This window comes from Cheilinus undulatus, linkage group 1 (assembly GCF_018320785.1).
Source record: "Cheilinus undulatus linkage group 1, ASM1832078v1, whole genome shotgun sequence".
In the NCBI taxonomy this organism is placed as follows: Eukaryota; Metazoa; Chordata; class Actinopteri; order Labriformes; family Labridae; genus Cheilinus; species Cheilinus undulatus.
Window position 1 is genome coordinate 47,480,525 of NC_054865.1, and position 18,553 is coordinate 47,499,077.

Here is an 18,553-nt window from a genome sequence, read left to right on the forward strand (position 1 = left end):
TCATTCAGTTTCATGTTTACTTTTAATGTTCATTCAAACTAATAGTATATAGTTTTATCCCAGCACTGCTAATTTGATTTATAGTGTTTTTGGTATCAAACTTTATGAAATGATTTGAGATGATGATTCATTACATGTTTACATTTTCAGCAAATTATAACACCATGATAAAACTGATATCTTAGGTCATGATTATTGTAACTATTGTATCGTTGCATCTCTAGATGCTTAGCAGTCAAAGTCAAGCTCAATGGCATCACTTTTGTCTGTGCCTTTTCACCCCTGGTAATACCCCTGGAAACCACTGGTACTTTTTGGGTCGTTGGCATATCCACAGCACAACCAGGGGCTCTTCACAAATCTACTACCCACCCAGTCAGTACTCTAGGCTGTGCTTACTCCCCACATCCACCCCTTTCTCCCCCCTAAAGGTGTGGACTTTGTTATTTTTTTCCAACAGATTATTTCCCCATACCCCTGGTAATGCAGAGACATCCAGAGCATGGCCAGGGTTGTGTCAATCCTCCCTCCCTCAGGCGGGCTTACTCCCAATTACACATCTTACATAGCCTCAAACACGCCTAAAAGTTGTGCACAGCTAAAATAAAATGTCCTATCATGATCTGCAGCAGTCATTGTTGTATTCATTGTGTTTATATACTCCTTTGCACTCATTTGTGATTGTATGTTTTTGATAAATCTGTTATTTGCCTTTGCATATTTTCTTATGTTATTTTGATGTGTCATCAAAATAATACCCTAATAAGCTAAATACCTCCATTCATAATCATTCCAATGGTTGTCTCCCACTTTCTGTCCCCCAACAGACATTCAGGATCACTTGATTGCAAACAACCTGTAACGATAAAATCAACATGGCTCTGCAGCATGTAAATACTGAGCAGTTCTTCAGGATTTCTTTATCAACATGACATTTAGTTGACTGATCATATCTACAGGCTGCAACTTCTGTAACAGATGCATATGATGTAAATGGGTAGTATATGTCAGGCACTGATTGGAAAAAAGCATGAAAATTCAAGTGAAATTTTACCTGCTGTTGTCACAGTAAGACTAATAGAAAAGGAGCGGTGGGACTGAGCGATGCTGAGCAGAGCAAGGGGAGTACTATTTATTCTCTCACAGATAAATGCTGCCATGTGGAGAGGCTAAACTGGGAATATTCTGTGTCTCTGCTCTCCTCTTTAAGCAGCTCAGAGTCAGCAGTGATAGTGTTATGGGCTGAAAGCAGAGCAGCTTCTTATTGGCCGGCTCAATCTCCTCATCCCATCCACGCTCTCTCTCTCTATCTCTCTCTGTCTCTGTCTCTCCCTCTCTCTGTTCCTGGACTGATGGTGTGTTTCCTCCAATCACTGCAGGGCCATGTGAGGAGAGGAACCAATAGCATGTCAGGGAGGGCGGAACTGGGTGCTGTTGGCCAGCTCCAGGCTGAGATGTTGCACTTGGAACTCATCGACGGTGCTGACGGATACCGTGGTGACAAGGAGTCCTCGAAGGCATCTGCCATCGCACCCCAACCAGTAACCAAGGACCAGGCAGCACCTGTTACCATGGATACCTACCGGCCCAAGAGACCCACGACCCTTAACCTCTTCCCGATTGTGCCGCGCACACAGGTAGAGTGACAATATCCACACACACTGAGACAGTTTGTATTAGATGACAGGATATTGATCAGCAGCAGGAGACCTTCAGTGTTCTCTTATTCTTCCTCTATCATAAAAATGTGACATTTAAAAAAAAACGGAAATCAGAGGGATCAGTGTACGTGACATCACCATTGGATTGACAACAATTGTTCCTCATACAGGATGTGTTTACTGACCTGAACAATAGCTGTAATTGTCCCTGCTCACAGAGAGACACAGAGATTTTTCTTTCCTTGGTGCCCATCTCTGTTTGTGTTTGAATGCTGCTTGAGCTCGTGACTGTTTGTGTGTTCTTGTATTTGTCAGGATCGATTTCAGCTTGACCTCAAGATTAAAGGCATTTTGAGTCAAAGGGTGTCTTACGGATTACTTTTAGGTTTAGGATTAGAATTAGGTTAATGTATGGAGGTACAGAATCTACCAGGTTAATGAGAGACGTCTCAGGTGTAGACATGGAAGGATGACTGAGATTGTTTGGGAGAGGCTGACAGTGAAGCTATTCATGACTAATGATGACTGCTCATTCATCTTGCATGTTCATGTGTCCTGCCTCCTTTAAGTCTTCCAAATCAAAATCATGAGACATTACCCAGTAGGACTGAGTTTTAAAGACTCATTCTCTGATTCAGATCTGTTCTCATTTTTTAATTAAGATATTGATTCATATAATCCGAAGATCGATCTTTTAATGTTGACCTTCTCCTGCTGGCTCCTCACATGACCACTCTTTCGTTGCTCATACTGCTTGGTACGCTGAAAAAAAGATTATTAACTATCATAGACATTATAAGAACAAGTTGACTTGATTTCTACACATATTTTCAACCTCTTATCATAACAAATAAATTAAATTGTGATTTATTTTAGTTCAGAGGGAATTTAAATGAAACACATAAAACCAATGAGACTGGGTTTCATACTAGTTGCTCAGCTCTGTCTCTTTTGTGGCTTAGTGGTTTTCATCGCGGACTTTGGTTTAAGAGCTTAAGAGTTCTCAGTCGTCCTTGAGGCCATGAATACCTGTCTATTTCTCAAACGTGTGTTGCCTTTTATAAAAGCAGCTGCTAAAAGAGTGAAGATTGAAATAATACCATCGTAATATTGCACTCGAATGCAGGGCTTCTGCACTTTTCCCCCTTCTCTCTGACCTCATTTAAAGCCATAGCCTTGTTCTTTGACTTTTCATTGACTAAAAGAAGGAAGTTTACACATTTACACAATTGAGTGATATTCAGTTACTTTCCCAGCTGTTCATAGTGCTAGAGCAAACATACTGATGACTGGACTCAGGCTGAGCTGTTGTCTGTCACATATCACTGCTACATCGACGGTGGTATCACTTATGCCTCGTGTGTGCACTACAACACCACACAGTTGAGCTGGCGATGGTGTTGCAAAAATTAAAGCATACAGCATTTTTTCAGGTGGGCCACAGAGTTGAGCGATGTCATAATTAAGATGAGCTAATCTCATGCAAGCCCTTATCAGCTGGTAGCCAACTGATATGTTTTAAGCACGCTATTGGCTAATCGCTCTCATGCTGCCTTACTGAAACTGCTCTGTGCTCTGCAACTATCTCTTTCAACCCTCCTCCACCCCAGCTCCTCTTTAATTCTGACTTAATCAGTATCATTCTGTTGTCATTGATGCCTTCCCTGCCCTGGGCTTTTGCTGCCTGCCTTATGATTTCCTTCTCGGCATAGGAAGAGTAGGAATGTGTGCTTTTCATGCTTAATGTCGTTCATGTAGGCTCGTGGAAGGACAGAGGGATCCCAAAACAGCCACACTGCCAAATATGAATAAGAGCAATAACTACTAATAATGAAATATTTATAGCCTCAAATCATGTGTGTTTCTTGACAAAGTAGTCCTGACTGAAATCCATTCCATGGCAGATATTTTACCACTGACAGCTGTGATACCTGTTTACTGCCCACCACCACTGACACAAGGCAACTCTAGCTCAGTAAATAGAGTCTGTTTCAGAAAAGTCACATGCCGATGGGTTCGAGGATGAAATACCTAACTCCTGTTTCAGTGGTGTGTAAATGTATATCAATTGGATTAGATAACACTGATGTTCAGATCTCCATGTGAATGGTTAGGTGAGACCAGTGGAATAAAAGCACTACCTAGGTCTATTTACAATATCATATAAACTCAATTTAAGTAAATCACATAAATTCTATAAGCATTATTTACTTAAGTTTTCATAGTCTTTCGATTTAATTTTATTACATAAGAGGTATTTATTGATTCCAGGTAGAATGACTTTACTTAATTAGTTGGAATTTGTCATGTAACTGACACCGATAAAACTGGCAAAAGAGGCCAGATAATTTTTTTGAGTGTACCTGACCTGTACTTGCGTCTAAAAGCCTTTAGACCGTGATTCAAGGTTTGAAATGTATGCATTGTCATTTTATTTTGTATAACTGGGTCATTATCAAATGTAACCCTCGGTGCCAGGGTGAGCAGCCATTCCCTACAGGTTTCTTGATGTAGAGCGCTTAAACCACAGACCGGACTGCAGGTGATTGGCTGGGGCTCTACGTGCAAGAGGAGCGCTGCCACAAACCCCAAGCGTTTTGTGTATGATGCTCCGAACAGTATACTGGATTTTGCTTCCTATATTCCTCCGCTTCACTGCCCCCTCTCTGCACAGCCTGTCGCTGTTGTTTGAGTTATCTGACTTCTTCTTACTGTCAGAGTGAAATACAATGAGTGGACTCAGACTGAGCTGCTTTCCCTTACATGCCATGCTGCTATGCTAGTCGCATTAATGTTTATGCCAGTTTGGTGCATTCATGGCCCGGTGGAAACATCGAATTTGGATCAGTGATGTGGATTTGCGTGTCTGTCCGTCTCCAATATAACAATAGCTTAAATTTCAGACCCTGATATTGGATCAGAGCTGGCCCATTTGACCAGAGGAAATGAGCTTGAGTTGTGAAAATGCCCTAAATGAAACAGGACTGATAATCAGCTGATTTTGGCTCTGTTTTTTAATCCATTTATTCACCACGGCCTCCTTCTCAAGTGGACTGAGTCACTTTTTGAGCAGGGTCACTACCTGGGCTGATTGAGTGCTGTGGCACTTAAAGATGAACATTTCATTTTCATTAGGTGGCACATTTTTATACACAAGACTTCATGCAAAATGATTGATCATAAACCTTCAGTTTTAGAATATAAAGGATCTAAAGCACAAACAGATGTAGATAGAAAGGGTTTTGATAGCTTACCTTTGCATGCAGAGTTAAAACAGACAAATTAGCAGCCTGGCTGTATGTTAAGTTTGACAGAGTCTGGCTTTGTGCAAGATGTGTGCATAAGAAAGACTAAACATTTCACTAGAGCTTCAGTACTGGTGATAGATGACTCATACGTCCCTACATAGATAGTCATTTTAAACAATACATTGAGAATTTATTTCACACACTTGTCACATGACTGATTTAAGATCAGGAACATTGTGGAGACTGACACTGACACTAATACAATCGACTAATCAATACTAATACAAAGCAGCCAGCCAGCTGCCAGCCTGTCTGACCTACCTAGCCTGCCACATCAACTCATCACTACTGCCTCACTCAAGTTAAAAACTCAAAAATTTGATTGTTTTGAGGATATGGTTCAGTCATTCATTGTTCTGTTTGGGTATGCCTTACTCATACTCATTTGTGCATCATCTTTAAAAAAAATTCTCTGTAGTGGTTGCTTTTGTCTTGAGAAATAAATAGCTGATACTGTTATGCAATTCATAAAGTAATGTATACGTTAGTGGGTGACTAACATGCACACACTCCCCCACAGTGCAGCCTGCCAGCATGATCAGTCAAGCAGCTCTATATTTGTCTGTGCTTTGTTCTTTTCCCAGTTTCCATGAGGCGGAAACGAGCCTACTGTTCTGGCTGCTGGGCCTTTCTCATAGTGTGAATCTGTGTGTTCATATGAGCGAGTCAGTGAGCGTTTGAGCTGTCAGAGTTTGAAAGTGTAAAGGAAATAATTGCTCCGAAACATTTTCTTTCTTGGCAAGTCCTCCCGTCTCTTGGGTCATTGTTAACTTTGTTCACACAGTAGCAGAGGAAAAATGAATTCATCGCTGAAAGGTTGAGTGTTTGCTGGAAGTGGCCTCTGCATGAACTGTGAAAACATGAAGCAATAAACCACATCTCATTAACATGACATCCATCAGCAGGATATCTTCCATTAACTCTGGTTGATCGCTCTGTATTTGCAGATGATGTGTCACAGTTTGTAATAATTATTTGTCTGTGTAATGTGATGATCTGTGTTAAAGCCTTCATCTACTGGCCACAGTTTTAACTGACAGATTCAAAAGCTAAAGAAAAAAAAGCCCCTTTTTTTCTAAATTTCTGTGAAATATTTGATGAGATTGGCCTTATATTCAGGGATCTTAACTGACTCATTACCAAGGATCATGTTTACTCTATTGGCTCTGTTTTTTAGGGGATGGAAGGAAAAACAGTTGCTTATCTACTGCAAAACAATGCAGTGATGTTCCCTCAACTTAAGAACATGCATTTAGTGTTCTTAGAAAGCAAATTACAATAACTTTGCATACCTGAGTACTCAGCCATATTAGAGGTTACATCTGATGTAAATTCAGAACAATTAGTACTAAGATTATACAATTTGTGCACACCAATCCAACAATTTAAGCTCTGATACTGATCAGATACCTTGGTTTTGGGTATCTGCCAATACTGATACTGATCCTGATCCAGATCTAAACCCAGACCCAGACCAAGATCCAATCTCATTAAAGAGTTAGAGTCAGAACTTCTGTTCTTTCATTCATTTAAACTGAAGTTGTTATCATTATTTTTAATGCAGTGCATGAGTTAACATGCTTGGCACTGCTGAGGTGTTATGAAGCCCAGGTTGCTCTGATAGCAGTCCTCAGTTCGTCTGGATTGTTCAGTCTGGTGTCTCATTTTTCTCTTGATATTTCTCCAGAGATTCTCTACGGGGCTCAGGTCAGACCATTTGGCTGGCCAGTCAAACACAGTGATACCATAGTCAGTAAACCAGTTTCTGGTAGTTTTGGCTTCCCTGTTGGCAGGTGCCAAGTCCTGTTGGAAAAGGAAATCAGTATCTCCATAAAGCTTCTCAGCAGATGGAAGCATGAAGTGCTCTAAAACCTCCTGGCAGATGTCTGACACCATTGTCTCTGGACTTGATAAAGACCAGTGGACCAACCGTAGCAGATGACATGGCACCACAAACCATCACTGACTGTGGAAACTGAAAACACTTGACCTCAAGTACCTTGGATTCTGTGCCTCTCTGGTTTTCCTGCAGACTCTGGGACCTTGATTTACAAATTAAATTCTCAGTTCATTTTCATCTGCAACAGGACTTTGGACCACTGAGCAACAGTCCAGTTTTTTGTCTCCTTATCCCAGGGGAGACATTTAGAGCATTGTCTGTGGTTCAGGAGTGGCTTGACACTAAGAACAAATCACTATAGTCCGTTTCCTGGACGGTTCTGTGTGTGGTGGCTCATGATCCACCAAACCAGCCTCAGTCTGCTCCTTGTGAAGTTCCCCTTAGTTCTTGAATCTGCTTTGTTTGACAGTCCTCTGAAGGCTGAGCTCATCCCTGTTGCTTGTGCTCCTTTTCGTACCACACTTTCCCCTTCAGCCAGCTTTCCATGAATCTGCTTTGATTCAGCCTCTGAGAACAGCCGGCCCTTTCAGGAGTGCCCTTCTGTGGCTTACCCTTGTGAACGGAAACAGTGATAGTCTTCTGGACATTTGTCAAGTCAGCAGTCTTCCCCATGATTGTGGTAGTGTGAACTGAACCAGAGTGAGAATGAAGGCTCATAACTGACAAGAAACTGGACTTTTCCACAATATTCCAATATTTTGAATATTGGATTTTCGGGAGGTATAAGCCATAATCATCAAGATTAAAACAAAAACATTTCTTGAAATCTTTCACTTTGTATGAGATGAATCTAGAATTTATAAAAGTTTCACTTTTTTAAGTAAATCACTGGGGCCTAGGCCTCTGTGAGTGTAGAAATCTGTTTGCTTGTTACTCTTCCTTCATTAATTTCCCCAAAAAGCAAAAAAAGAAATTATTTCTTTCACCAAATCTCACACTTCTGTGGATGGTTTGCTTGCTTTGTCCAGAAAACCCGCCACCCGGTGTCCAAAATAAACAGTCATGCATCGATTTTCAACAGAGAAGGGTGTTATAAGATGGATTTATTCTCAGCACACTTTTAATTGAGACAATACTTCAGCTCCACCAGCTCCAGCCGACAGTGATTTCTGAGGCTTAGTCAGGCGCTGCAGAAACAATTCAAATGAGGAGATTGATGAGGATCTTCAGACATTTTTTGTTTACCTGTGACAAAGAAAGAAATGTTAGTAGAGAGCAGGAGACAACACATAGTATAACTTCGTCCAGGTCAGTAGAAATACAAAATATAAACGTTTAGATTTGCATTTTTAGCAGCAAGGGAGGACTTTTCTTAGTGTTTTTTCATAAACATAAGCTTTTAAAATAAAAAGCCAATGTAAATACAGGCATCCAAAGAAGAAGAACACTTCTGCATTTACGGATTCTACTCAGGAATAAGAGGAGGCTTTACTCTACAGATGGTCTCTTCTGAGCTGCTTGATTAAATTAAATCAACAGACAGAGTGACAGACGTCCATCTAAGGAGGGATTCCTCCTTAATCCAAGCCCCACTCTAATCTCTAACCTGGATACCTGGGCACTCCTTATGTTCAAGTTCATGTTCCCAGTTCTATGTATATAAGAATGTAAAATGGGCACTCATTTCTATTGCATACTCAGTGATTTACCCAAATACAACAATGCACAGTGGTAGGCACTGTAGGTGTAGATGCATCATAGGCTCAAAGTGCGGATTGCTGCACCAATAGAGTAATATCTTTTGGTGGAGGCAGTGTGATGTTGTGGCGCAGCATCTCCCTCACTGGAAAAATGAGGTTTGTCATCCCTGGAGGCAATCTTAATGCAGAGATATATCCAGATGGGATTCTGCAACCAGTGGCAATCCCATATCTCCAAAATGGAGCAGCATCCTGACCTCAACCCCGTTGATCACTTGTGGGATCATCTTCGGCGTGCCGTTCATACCATAGTGAACAACACAACCCCATTGGCTGACTTGCGACAAATGCTGTTTGAAGAATGGGATGCCATCCCACAGCAGTGTGTGACCAGGCCGGTGACCAGCATGAGGAGATGTCAGGCTGTTGTGGCTGTGTATGGTTCTTCCACACACCACTGAGGCTTCTGTTTGTTTAATGTACTAAAGAAAGATAATTGATTTCACCTGAAATGTTTGTAATGATAAATGCTTAAAGAATAATTTTGTAATTCAAAGGGAAACAAACAGCTAAACCATCTGATGGCTAATTTTTATTTTACTATTAAACTTGAATCAATGTCACCCCTCCTGATTGTCAGGAATCTAAAAAAACAAAATGATCTGCTTTTAAAATCACACACATGTAGATATTAATAAGCACCCAGTGATAATCATTAAGTTACTATGGTAAAACAGAACTTTGCTCCTTAGATCAATGCTACTGTCTCCCACCTGCTGAGTCATCTGTTACCATAGCAACAGTTCAGAGTCTGTCCGCCTGGTAGACGTAGATGGGAAGTGAGTCATGTGTGGTGGTTGGACAGAGGAGGACGATATGATCTTATTTTAGATGACAAGTTGCCGTCACAGGAGTTTTCAGCTCTACTTCTATCACTTAGAATATCCCTCTTCCCCCTGATTTGACTCTACAGCTAGATAACAACCCACAATTCTGGTATGATATTGATTGAAATGTGCCTGTACTGCAGAGACACAAAGCCGGCATTGTTTGTTTTCTAGGGAGTCAAACACGTCCTTGGAGAAAGCATCTATCGCTTTAGCTTCACTAAATTCACAAGGTTGACTGTCTGGTGCTGAGCTAGTGTTCAGCAGGTTTTGGTGTTTGTTTTGCGTAATAATACCTGCCTTCTGTTTCCAAAATAAAGAAAAAAAGAAAAGAGTGCAGTGACTGTGCACAAATAAAACAGATGGCTGTGAGCCAGACAGCTGAGCTAAAAATACATGGCCAAAAAAGCACAGGGATTTCAGGGGAAAAGATCACCCTTGTCACACCATCTTAAAAAAAAAAATAATAAAAAAAAGAAAGAATGAAAATGATGAAAGCTGAATTTTGAACTTTCATGAATAAACAAAGCCACTTGGTCAGGAAGCTGTTAAATGGCAAAATTTGACTGGAAATAAAGATGGAAGATGTCTCTACTATACAGCCCCTATTAAAGTATTAACCCATTTAGATGTTTTACTCTTTTATTGATTTTATGAATCAATCATTATCAATATAATTTGGCTTTTTGAAAAATAAAATCACAAAAAAACTTACATTTCAGTCCCTGGTTAATCAGTATTCCTGGCTACCATTACACCATGAAGACTACAGAATACTCCAGGCAACTTAGAGAAAAGGTTATTGAAAAGCTTGGTTAAATCCATCATGAAGAAATGAAAGGAATATGGCACATGTGTAAATCTGCCTTGATCAGGCCGTTCTCACAAACTGCATGACTGTAAAAGAAGGAGACTAATAACAGAGGCCACCAAGACACCTATGAATGCTCTGAAGGAGTTACAAGCTTCAGCAGCTGAGATGGAAGAGACTCTGCATAAACTGTTGCCTGGGTTCTTCACCAGTCAAACCTTTATGGGAAAGATGTAAGGAGAAAGACACTGTTGAGAAAACTCACAGTAAATGTGGACTAGATTTCACCGAACAGCATGTGACTCCCGGGACAAGTGGGAGAAAGTTTGGTCTGATGAGACCAAAATGGTGCTTTTTGGTTATCAGAAACGACACTGTGTTTGGTGGACACCAAACACTGCCCATCACCACAAACACACCATTTCCATTGTGAAGCATGGTGGTGGCAGCATCATGCTGTGGGTATGCCTTTAGCAGCCAACCCTGGAAGACTCATAAAGGTAGAGGGTAAAATAAATGTAGCAAAATAGAGGAAAATACTGGAGACTAATTTTATTCAGTATACAAGAGAACTACAGCTTGGGAGACGATTTATTTTCAAGCAAGACAATGACTGAAAGCATACAGAGAAAGCTACTCAGAAATGGTTTATGACAACAAGCTGGATTTTCTGGAGTGGCTGAGTCAAAGCCCAAACCTCAGTCCAATAGAGAAATTGTGGCTGTGACATTACTTTGTAGAAATCTTCTTTTTTTTTTTTTAATCTGTGACGTTTTAGAGGTTTCTGTGTTCAGTTAAAGGGTTAAACATCCAAATAGGTTAATACCTTATAGGCACTGTAAATACATTATCTCTCTTTAATTTTGCAACATAGCGATTTGATACTTTTGTAAAGAGCATGAAAACACTGTGATATATTTAAGCCGTATTCCCCAGGCCTATGATGACGTAGTTAGTGCATCTTAAAAATTTAGGGACGAAAGCTTTTGAAACGGAGGAATGCCTTTTGTTTTCAGGGTGAACTGAAAGAAGGGAAAGGGTCCTTGAGAAGTATCATGATTTCTTGAAAAGCTTTTCTCAAATCAATCAACAAGTCTTTTTAAAAACACCTAAAATAGACCCACACTGGTTGTGTGTCTGTGAGTGTTCTCAGTAACTTTGGTAAAAGGTCTGGTTCCCTTTAAATGCACATCACGGAGCACGGACAAAAGATTTCCCTGCTCATTCAACAGAATAAAAGCTTGGTGTGTGAGTGTGTGTTAGTGTGTGCTAGTGTTTGTGAGAGAAAGAGAGGGACAGACAGACAAAAGTTGAGTTTATTGAGCGTCTAGATGAGAACTCTGTGACCAAATCTCTCTTTCCCTGTCTTTCCTCTTTTCCTCATCTTAAACTCTTTCTAACTTCCTTTTTTTGTCTCTTCCTCTTTTTGTGGTTTTTCCACAGGACACACTGAACAATAACTCCTTTGGGAAGAAATACAGCTGGCAGGAGAAGGTTTCAGGCTCGTCTTCGCCTCTTAAAACAGGTGAGCTGTTCTTTTTCTTCATGTCGGATTTTATTCTCCTAGTATTGTACTAGAATCTGACAAAATGTTCTTATTTTGTTCACATTGAAAGCAGAAAAAGGTGCTTTAAAACATGATTCCCTCTCGTGTATTCTGCGGCTGAGTACACCAGTGATTTGCATTGAGTCTGGCAGGCTGTGCGTCTGTCTGATCCTCAGGGGACAACGTTTAGGCTTGGATTAGCTTTGCTATGCTAAGTGTGGCTAACGAAGGCAACAGTATACACTCTGTGTGTCTGTGTGTGTTAGCCAGCTCAGGGCTTAGCTAGCTGGGAGCTGTCATAGCTGATTGCTACAGCTCTTTTGAGACCACCATGTGAGGCGAGAATAACCAAACTCAGTGTCAACAACTCTCCAAAGTGTTACAGTACATTAACTGTTATCCCAGTCATGTTAAAGCATACAAAGCCTAAAGCCAAACCTTCAAACATCAGGATGAATCAACCTTCCTCTGATGCTTTAGTCAAGCTACTGGGGCAGAACTATTATGTATCATTGTAAGGTTGCTACTTAGTCTCTGATGCTGTATTCATACAGTGCCTAAAATAAGTATTCCCCTTTAATGTTTACCCCTTTCTTGATTTGATACATTTCTGATTCAGATTTCTACTAATTGTGTCAATTGGATAAAAATATTTAATGCAGAGTAAATGACTGCATAAATATTCACCCACTTTAAAGTGGCTGACGTAATTCAACAGAGGTCCAGCCAACTGGCGCTAGTAGTCTCACAGTTAGTGAAATGGGGATCACCTGAGTGCAGTGAATGTGTTTCAAGTGATTGTAGTATAAAGACACCTGTGTCTGAAAGATCCAGTCACTAGTTAATCAGTGTTTCTGGCTACCATTACACCATGAAGACAAAAGAACACTCCAAGCAACTCAGAGAAAAGGTTATTGAAAAGTATATGTCTGGGGATGGATACAAAAATATTTCCAAGGTGGTTAACATCCCCTGGAGTTCATTTAGATCCATCATCAACAAATGGAAGGAACATGGCACTTGTGTAAATGCCTAGATCAGACTGTCCTCACAAACTGAGTGAGCATGCAAAAAGGAGACTAGTAAGAGGCCATCAAGACACCTATGACTACTCTGAAGGAGTTACAAGCTTCAGCAGCTGAGATGGGAGAGACTGTGCATACAATAACTGTTGCCTTGGTTCTTCACCAGTCAAAGCTTTATGGGAGAGTGGCAAAGAGAAAGACACTGTTGAGAAAACTCATTAAATGTGGACTAGAGTTTACCAGATGCCATGTGGGAGATTTCATGGTCAAATGGGAGGAGGTTAACCTTGCAAAGCAGATGGATACGCCTGTTTCCGTGTTTTTCACTGGCGAATCCATCTTGCAAAGCTCCCATCTGAACAGTTTGGGCCCGGTTAGAAAGTGACAGGATCAATCAGTGACCAGGGGCAGTACTTTCAGGCGCGGTGGAGTCGTGATGTAAACAAGCAGCAGCAAGAGCTGGTGCAGTTATGGAGGAAGAGATTAGCATCCAATTCCTCTGCCTTTTCTCAAATGTTTCCTATTGAAGCTTTTCCAGATGAATGTATGAAACAAATCCATCTGATGTGTCAGGTTAGGAGGAAGTGCTTTGGTCTGATGAGTCCAAATTGAGTCTTTTTGGTCTTCAGACAAGATGCAGTGTTTGGTGGACACCAAACACTGCACATCACCACAAACACACCATCTCCACTGTGAAGCTGGGTGGTGGCAGCATCATGCTGTGGGGATGCTTTTTGGCAGCTGGCCCTGGAAGACTCATAACGGTAAAGGATAGAATATCAGAAACTCCTGGAGGACAACCTTACCCAGTCTGTAGGAGAACTACAGCTTGGGAGAAGATTTGTTTTCCAGCAAGATAATGATCAAAACATACAGGGAAAGCTACACAGAAATGGTTTAAAGATAACAAGGTGAATGTTCTGGAGTTGCAGAGTCAAAGTCCAGACCTCAATCAAGGAGAAAATCTGTGGCTGGACTTGAAAGGGGCTGTACATGCCAGATCCCCTGCAGCCTGACAGAGCTTGAGCAGATTTGCAAAGAAGAATGTGGTAAAATTGCAGTGTTCTGATGTGCAAGCCTGATTGAGACCTATCCACACAGACTCAGTGCTGTGATTGCAACCAAAGCTGCATCTACTTAATACTGACTTGAAGGGGGTGAATATTTTTGCAGTCACTTATTTTACATTACATTTTTTTTATTCAATTTACATTTCTTTGTAGAAATCTTTTTTTCACTTTGACATTAAATGATTTTTTAAATTTATTGTGAAGCACTTTACCAAATGAGCTGAAAATAAGACCAAAATCAGCATATTTTTTAAAAACCTCCTCTGTTGAGTTTTAGTATGGTTAAGAAACAGATGTCTCTTTCTTACAGTGGCAAACAAGGTCAAAGGGTTTGCATTTTCCAAAACAACAAACATGAATACAAGCATGCAGCATATCCAGAAAGCCACCAATGGATAAGTGCATGCAAAGAGCAGGTGCTGAAGAGCACGTGTGTCTAGTATGTGTCTAATTGAAATGCATACATAAAGGCTGGAGTCATGCAATTCTTTGACACTTTAGTGCTTTGGTATACTGTCAATCATTTCAAAATTGAAAGTGCATCATTTAAAAAAACACGTGGTCCCTCATTGTGGCAATATTTTGACAACTTTACTGCTCAGTTTGTTTAAATGAGGCTCAAAGTTAGCTGATCAGAGTTATTTATAAAGAAAGCAGATCCATAATGTTCAGATAATTAGAAATATTTTATTCATTCTGAAGTAGGTTTGTGAAGAAAATCTCTTTGTGCAATCTTTTAAGATTTCTTAGAAATAAGATCAAATGTAAGAACATAAGAGGGAGTAAATACATGATATTGACATTGCATTATGTCATAGAGTACATCATGTCCAAATAACAATGTGTTTATCCAGAACAGAGATTATAACACTGGCTCTTCAAAATCTGACAAAGATATTTATGCAATAGAAAGGGGAGTGTGGATGCTTTTTTAGGCTATTTTCAGCAGCTGCTTCTTTAGACTTCCAGTAGTGCCTTCAGTTTATTCTAAAACCATCTTAGACCTCACGTCACATGGCTCCTGCTCTCATGCTGCTTCATAGATAGTGAGAATATTATCCTTGGATTTCCTGTCCATGGATTATGACGTAACACAGCATCTACCTTCTCCTAGCTGCGCTGTGTTTTTGATGAGTCATGGGGATTTAGCCGTGTAATCCTGGCATCCGTTACCTAACTGATGCTTCTGCCTTCTTTTTGCTTTATCTGTCTGGTCATTTGCTGACATGTCTGCCTTCACGTCTGCATGTGCATTCGTGTGCCGCTCCTGTCTGCAATTCTGCTTTGTTTATATTTACTCTGTGCTTCTCTCTGGTTTCTGTGTGTGCTTGTGTGTCTGCGCCTGTGTTTCTGTGGCTGTCTGCATGTTGCTGTTTGCGTCTGCAGGTGAGCTCACCCCTCCCCGTGAGCACAGCTGTCTGAGCGACGAGGACAAAGTGCAGGGTGGGGGAGCACAGACCAAAGACAGAGGGACCTCCACCGATGCCCCCTGTAGGCACAGCCATACATCTGGACACTCGCACGGATCCTCCACAGCTGCTGCAACACGCTCAAAAGTTTCAGAAAAGCCGCCCGCCCCGCCTCCACCTCAGAACTACACGCCAGCACCTCTTTACCCAGCGGGGAAGGCAGATGGCGGTGGAAACCACCGGGAAAGAATCCGATACCACACAGACGTTCATTTAGAGCCCACGGAGGAGATCTATCTGACTCCTGTGCAGCGCTCTGCAGACCCCCTAGATCCCCCGAACGCACAGGACCGGCCTTTCCTCTCACAGCAGACGGAGCAGGGTCGTATGTCCATCAGCTCCGACACAGAGGGCCCACCTCCCTACCAGCCTCTGCCAGACAGGACAAACCCCTCCATCTACGAAGAGGACGAAGTCTACGTCCCCCCACCTTCATATGCCTCCTGTGTAGAGTCCCTAATCACGCCACCCAGCATGGCTCGCTCCTCTCTTGCTCTGGACCTCAGCCTAAAGGGTGCAGGAACAGGGGCTGGTATAATGCTAAGAGGCGGGTCATCGGTGGAGTATGTTGATGCTACAGATGAAAGCTACTGTGGAGAGGAGGACGAGGATGTGGACAGAATTATAATGGACGTAAAGATGAGGAAAACAGGAGGAAAAGGGGATGGTGTTTCAAGCAGAGCCGCCCCTCTAAGGACTTCCATGAGCTCGGAGGCCAGTGGGCTATCCTATGACTCGGTCAAGTACACGTTGGTGGTGGATGAGCACGCTCAGTTGGAGCTGGTCAGCCTCCGGCAGTGTTACCAAGGCTACAGCGACGACAGTGACTCAGCCACTGTCTACGATAACTGTGTCTCATCTCCCTATGAGTCGGCGATCGGGGAGGAGTATGAGGAGGAGGATGAGGAGGAGGAGGACAGCGCCCGAATAGGAGGAGTGAGGAGAGAGGCCACAGCGTGTCTGTCTGAGGACTCGACTCCAGAGGTGGACCTGCACTTCTCCAAGAAGTTCCTCAACGTGTTCATGAATGGACGCTCTCGCTCCTCCAGTAAGTCCCTGCCATGATTACAACACTTTTATATCATACATGTGCACATAAGCGCAAAGCACATCAGCATTATTTACCAAATAAAACCTAAATGCAATTACTTGGACTGCCAACCTGGGGTAAAAAAAAAACTACTTTTCAGGGAGTAGCATGCACTCATACCACTGGCTTTAGCTGCTGCAGGACAATCATCCTCCTCATCTGCTATGATTAGCCATGAAAGTGCTCCCAAATTTTGCTGTAAGTCCCAAACCAATATTGAAAAAGCAGACTCTTAGCCTAATTAGCTCACTTAATGAGCTTATAGATGGTTATATTATGATGTGTTCAAAGCCAGCTCAGTAAAATGACTAGAAGGCAAATGTTAGGAATGCAAGCAGCACTGAAGGGCCGTCCTACCCTAGTGCATGTGGGGGTGAGTCACAACCGTGGATGTGTAGTAATCGATGTGTGTCAGCAATCCATGCAGTGTGCTGCAGCTCAGTGGAGAAACCATGTAGATCCTCCAGAACTGTTGTTAAATCAAACATGATGAGCACATTGCACTTTGTATATGAGGTAGCACGGGCCTTCAACAGTAGGTGGCAGTGTGACAAAGCAAGATGGTAATATGAAGAAGTGATTGGGTCAGCTTTGGTATTTTTCTATCTTTTAAAACTCAAAGACGATAGGAAGAGATGTGACTGGTCTGTTACGGCAGGTGGCACTACAGCAAAACCATTAAATTAACATTAAATTAATGTTTGAATGTGTAGCGGTGAGGACCTTGATCAAACATGTAAGATCTGAAGCAAACCAGATTTTTTGTATGAGAGTTACACCAACTTCCTGTGAAAATAGTGAGGTATCAAAATGACCGCCATCAGCTGTGAGGTGTCCTTCAATGAAACATATCTATGTTGGGGACAGATGTTAAGGAGTTCAGGTTCAAATCTGAGTTTGATCGTTTCAGCACAGTAAGAGACATAAACAAATGACCCACTTGTGCCATTTCCTGTTGCCAGTAGGGGGCGCTTTGATGAGATGTTTGCATGTAGGCGTGTTTACTGGCAAACTTTTGTCTTGTCAAAAATTTTGAAGAACACAGAATAATCTATCTAAAATGAAGGTTAGAGGCTAGGTTAAAGCCATTAAGCACTATAAAAATGCATTTATGCTGAAACTAAGGTGTAAGGTGAGGCTGTTGGACTTCAAGTTGGGATTTTTTGTTGGGTCCAGGAGGCTTTTTTTTTTTTTTTTTTTTTTTTTTGTTTTTTGTTTTTAAGATCTGATGATCCATATGCAGACCAAAAATCATAAGTCTAGGTTGAATTGTGTGTGTTGGATGATTGTTTGAATTTAAGTAAAAGGGAAAAAAAATCAGCATTCAAAGATTGTGGCCACACCCTGTGGTGAAAACTCAAGTTTTTGATAGTGCTCGATCTCCAGCTTGTCTAGAATCAGCAAAAAATTCAGGAGGCCATCAGATAAAATCTCAGCAGCCAATTCACAAACTAGGAAGGTTATGTGAATAAGAACGGTTTCAGTCTGGTCTTTGCTCTTTACTTTGTGACATGCTGTCTGCTAAAATATGCAAAGTAACAGCCATCTAGTTTGCAAATCGGGATGCCAGAACCTGCCTTTTTTACTTCCCTGATTCTTTGAACCGAAGTATTTTCATTCATTCATTCAAACCTGTAATACAAGTTAAAGAATAACACAGCACTCTGGTAAAGTGATTTGTGGTCGTTTTATTGAGAAGCCCAGCAGAGTGAAGACATCTGATCTTGAGAATTTGTTAGAGAGTTCGGTAACGCTCTATTTTAGTGGACTGTCATTACAAAGTTTTTTGATCAAGATGAAGTGATGAAGTGGGGGTTTTAGTAATAAGTGGTAATTATCTAGTAATTTCTCAAGAAAAAGGTATTTAGTACCAAGTAATAATTTGGAAATATGGTCATGTTTATTCTTACCTAATAATAATGTATTATGTCAAGTAATTCCATGAATATTGTGGCAATTCTCTGGTAATTAGGTGTTTTATCTGAACCCTAACCCCTTATTAACTTATTACAGGGTAATTACACATTATTTGTGGTTAATCACTAAATAATTACCACTTATTACTATAAAATCTCAGTAATTCGGGCCCACTGAAATGAAGTTCTACCAATACTTCCTCTAGTTGCCTGTGGGAAAACTTAAGGCA

The 18,553-nt window shown here is 41.2% G+C and overlaps 1 protein-coding gene across 2 annotated transcripts in view; it reads left to right on the forward strand.

The window, feature by feature from the left end:
* The window catches only part of mapk8ip1b (mitogen-activated protein kinase 8 interacting protein 1b), a 78,515-nt gene that overhangs the window by 45,613 nt on the left and 14,349 nt on the right, over nucleotides 1-18,553 (forward strand). For both annotated transcript variants that reach the window (XM_041788103.1, XM_041788111.1), the window contains exons 3-5: nucleotides 1,380-1,637; nucleotides 11,651-11,732; nucleotides 15,235-16,365. In XM_041788103.1, the coding sequence (XP_041644037.1) occupies nucleotides 1,380-1,637; nucleotides 11,651-11,732; nucleotides 15,235-16,365 (1,471 nt within the window). The remainder of the gene's footprint in view (nucleotides 1-1,379; nucleotides 1,638-11,650; nucleotides 11,733-15,234; nucleotides 16,366-18,553) is intronic.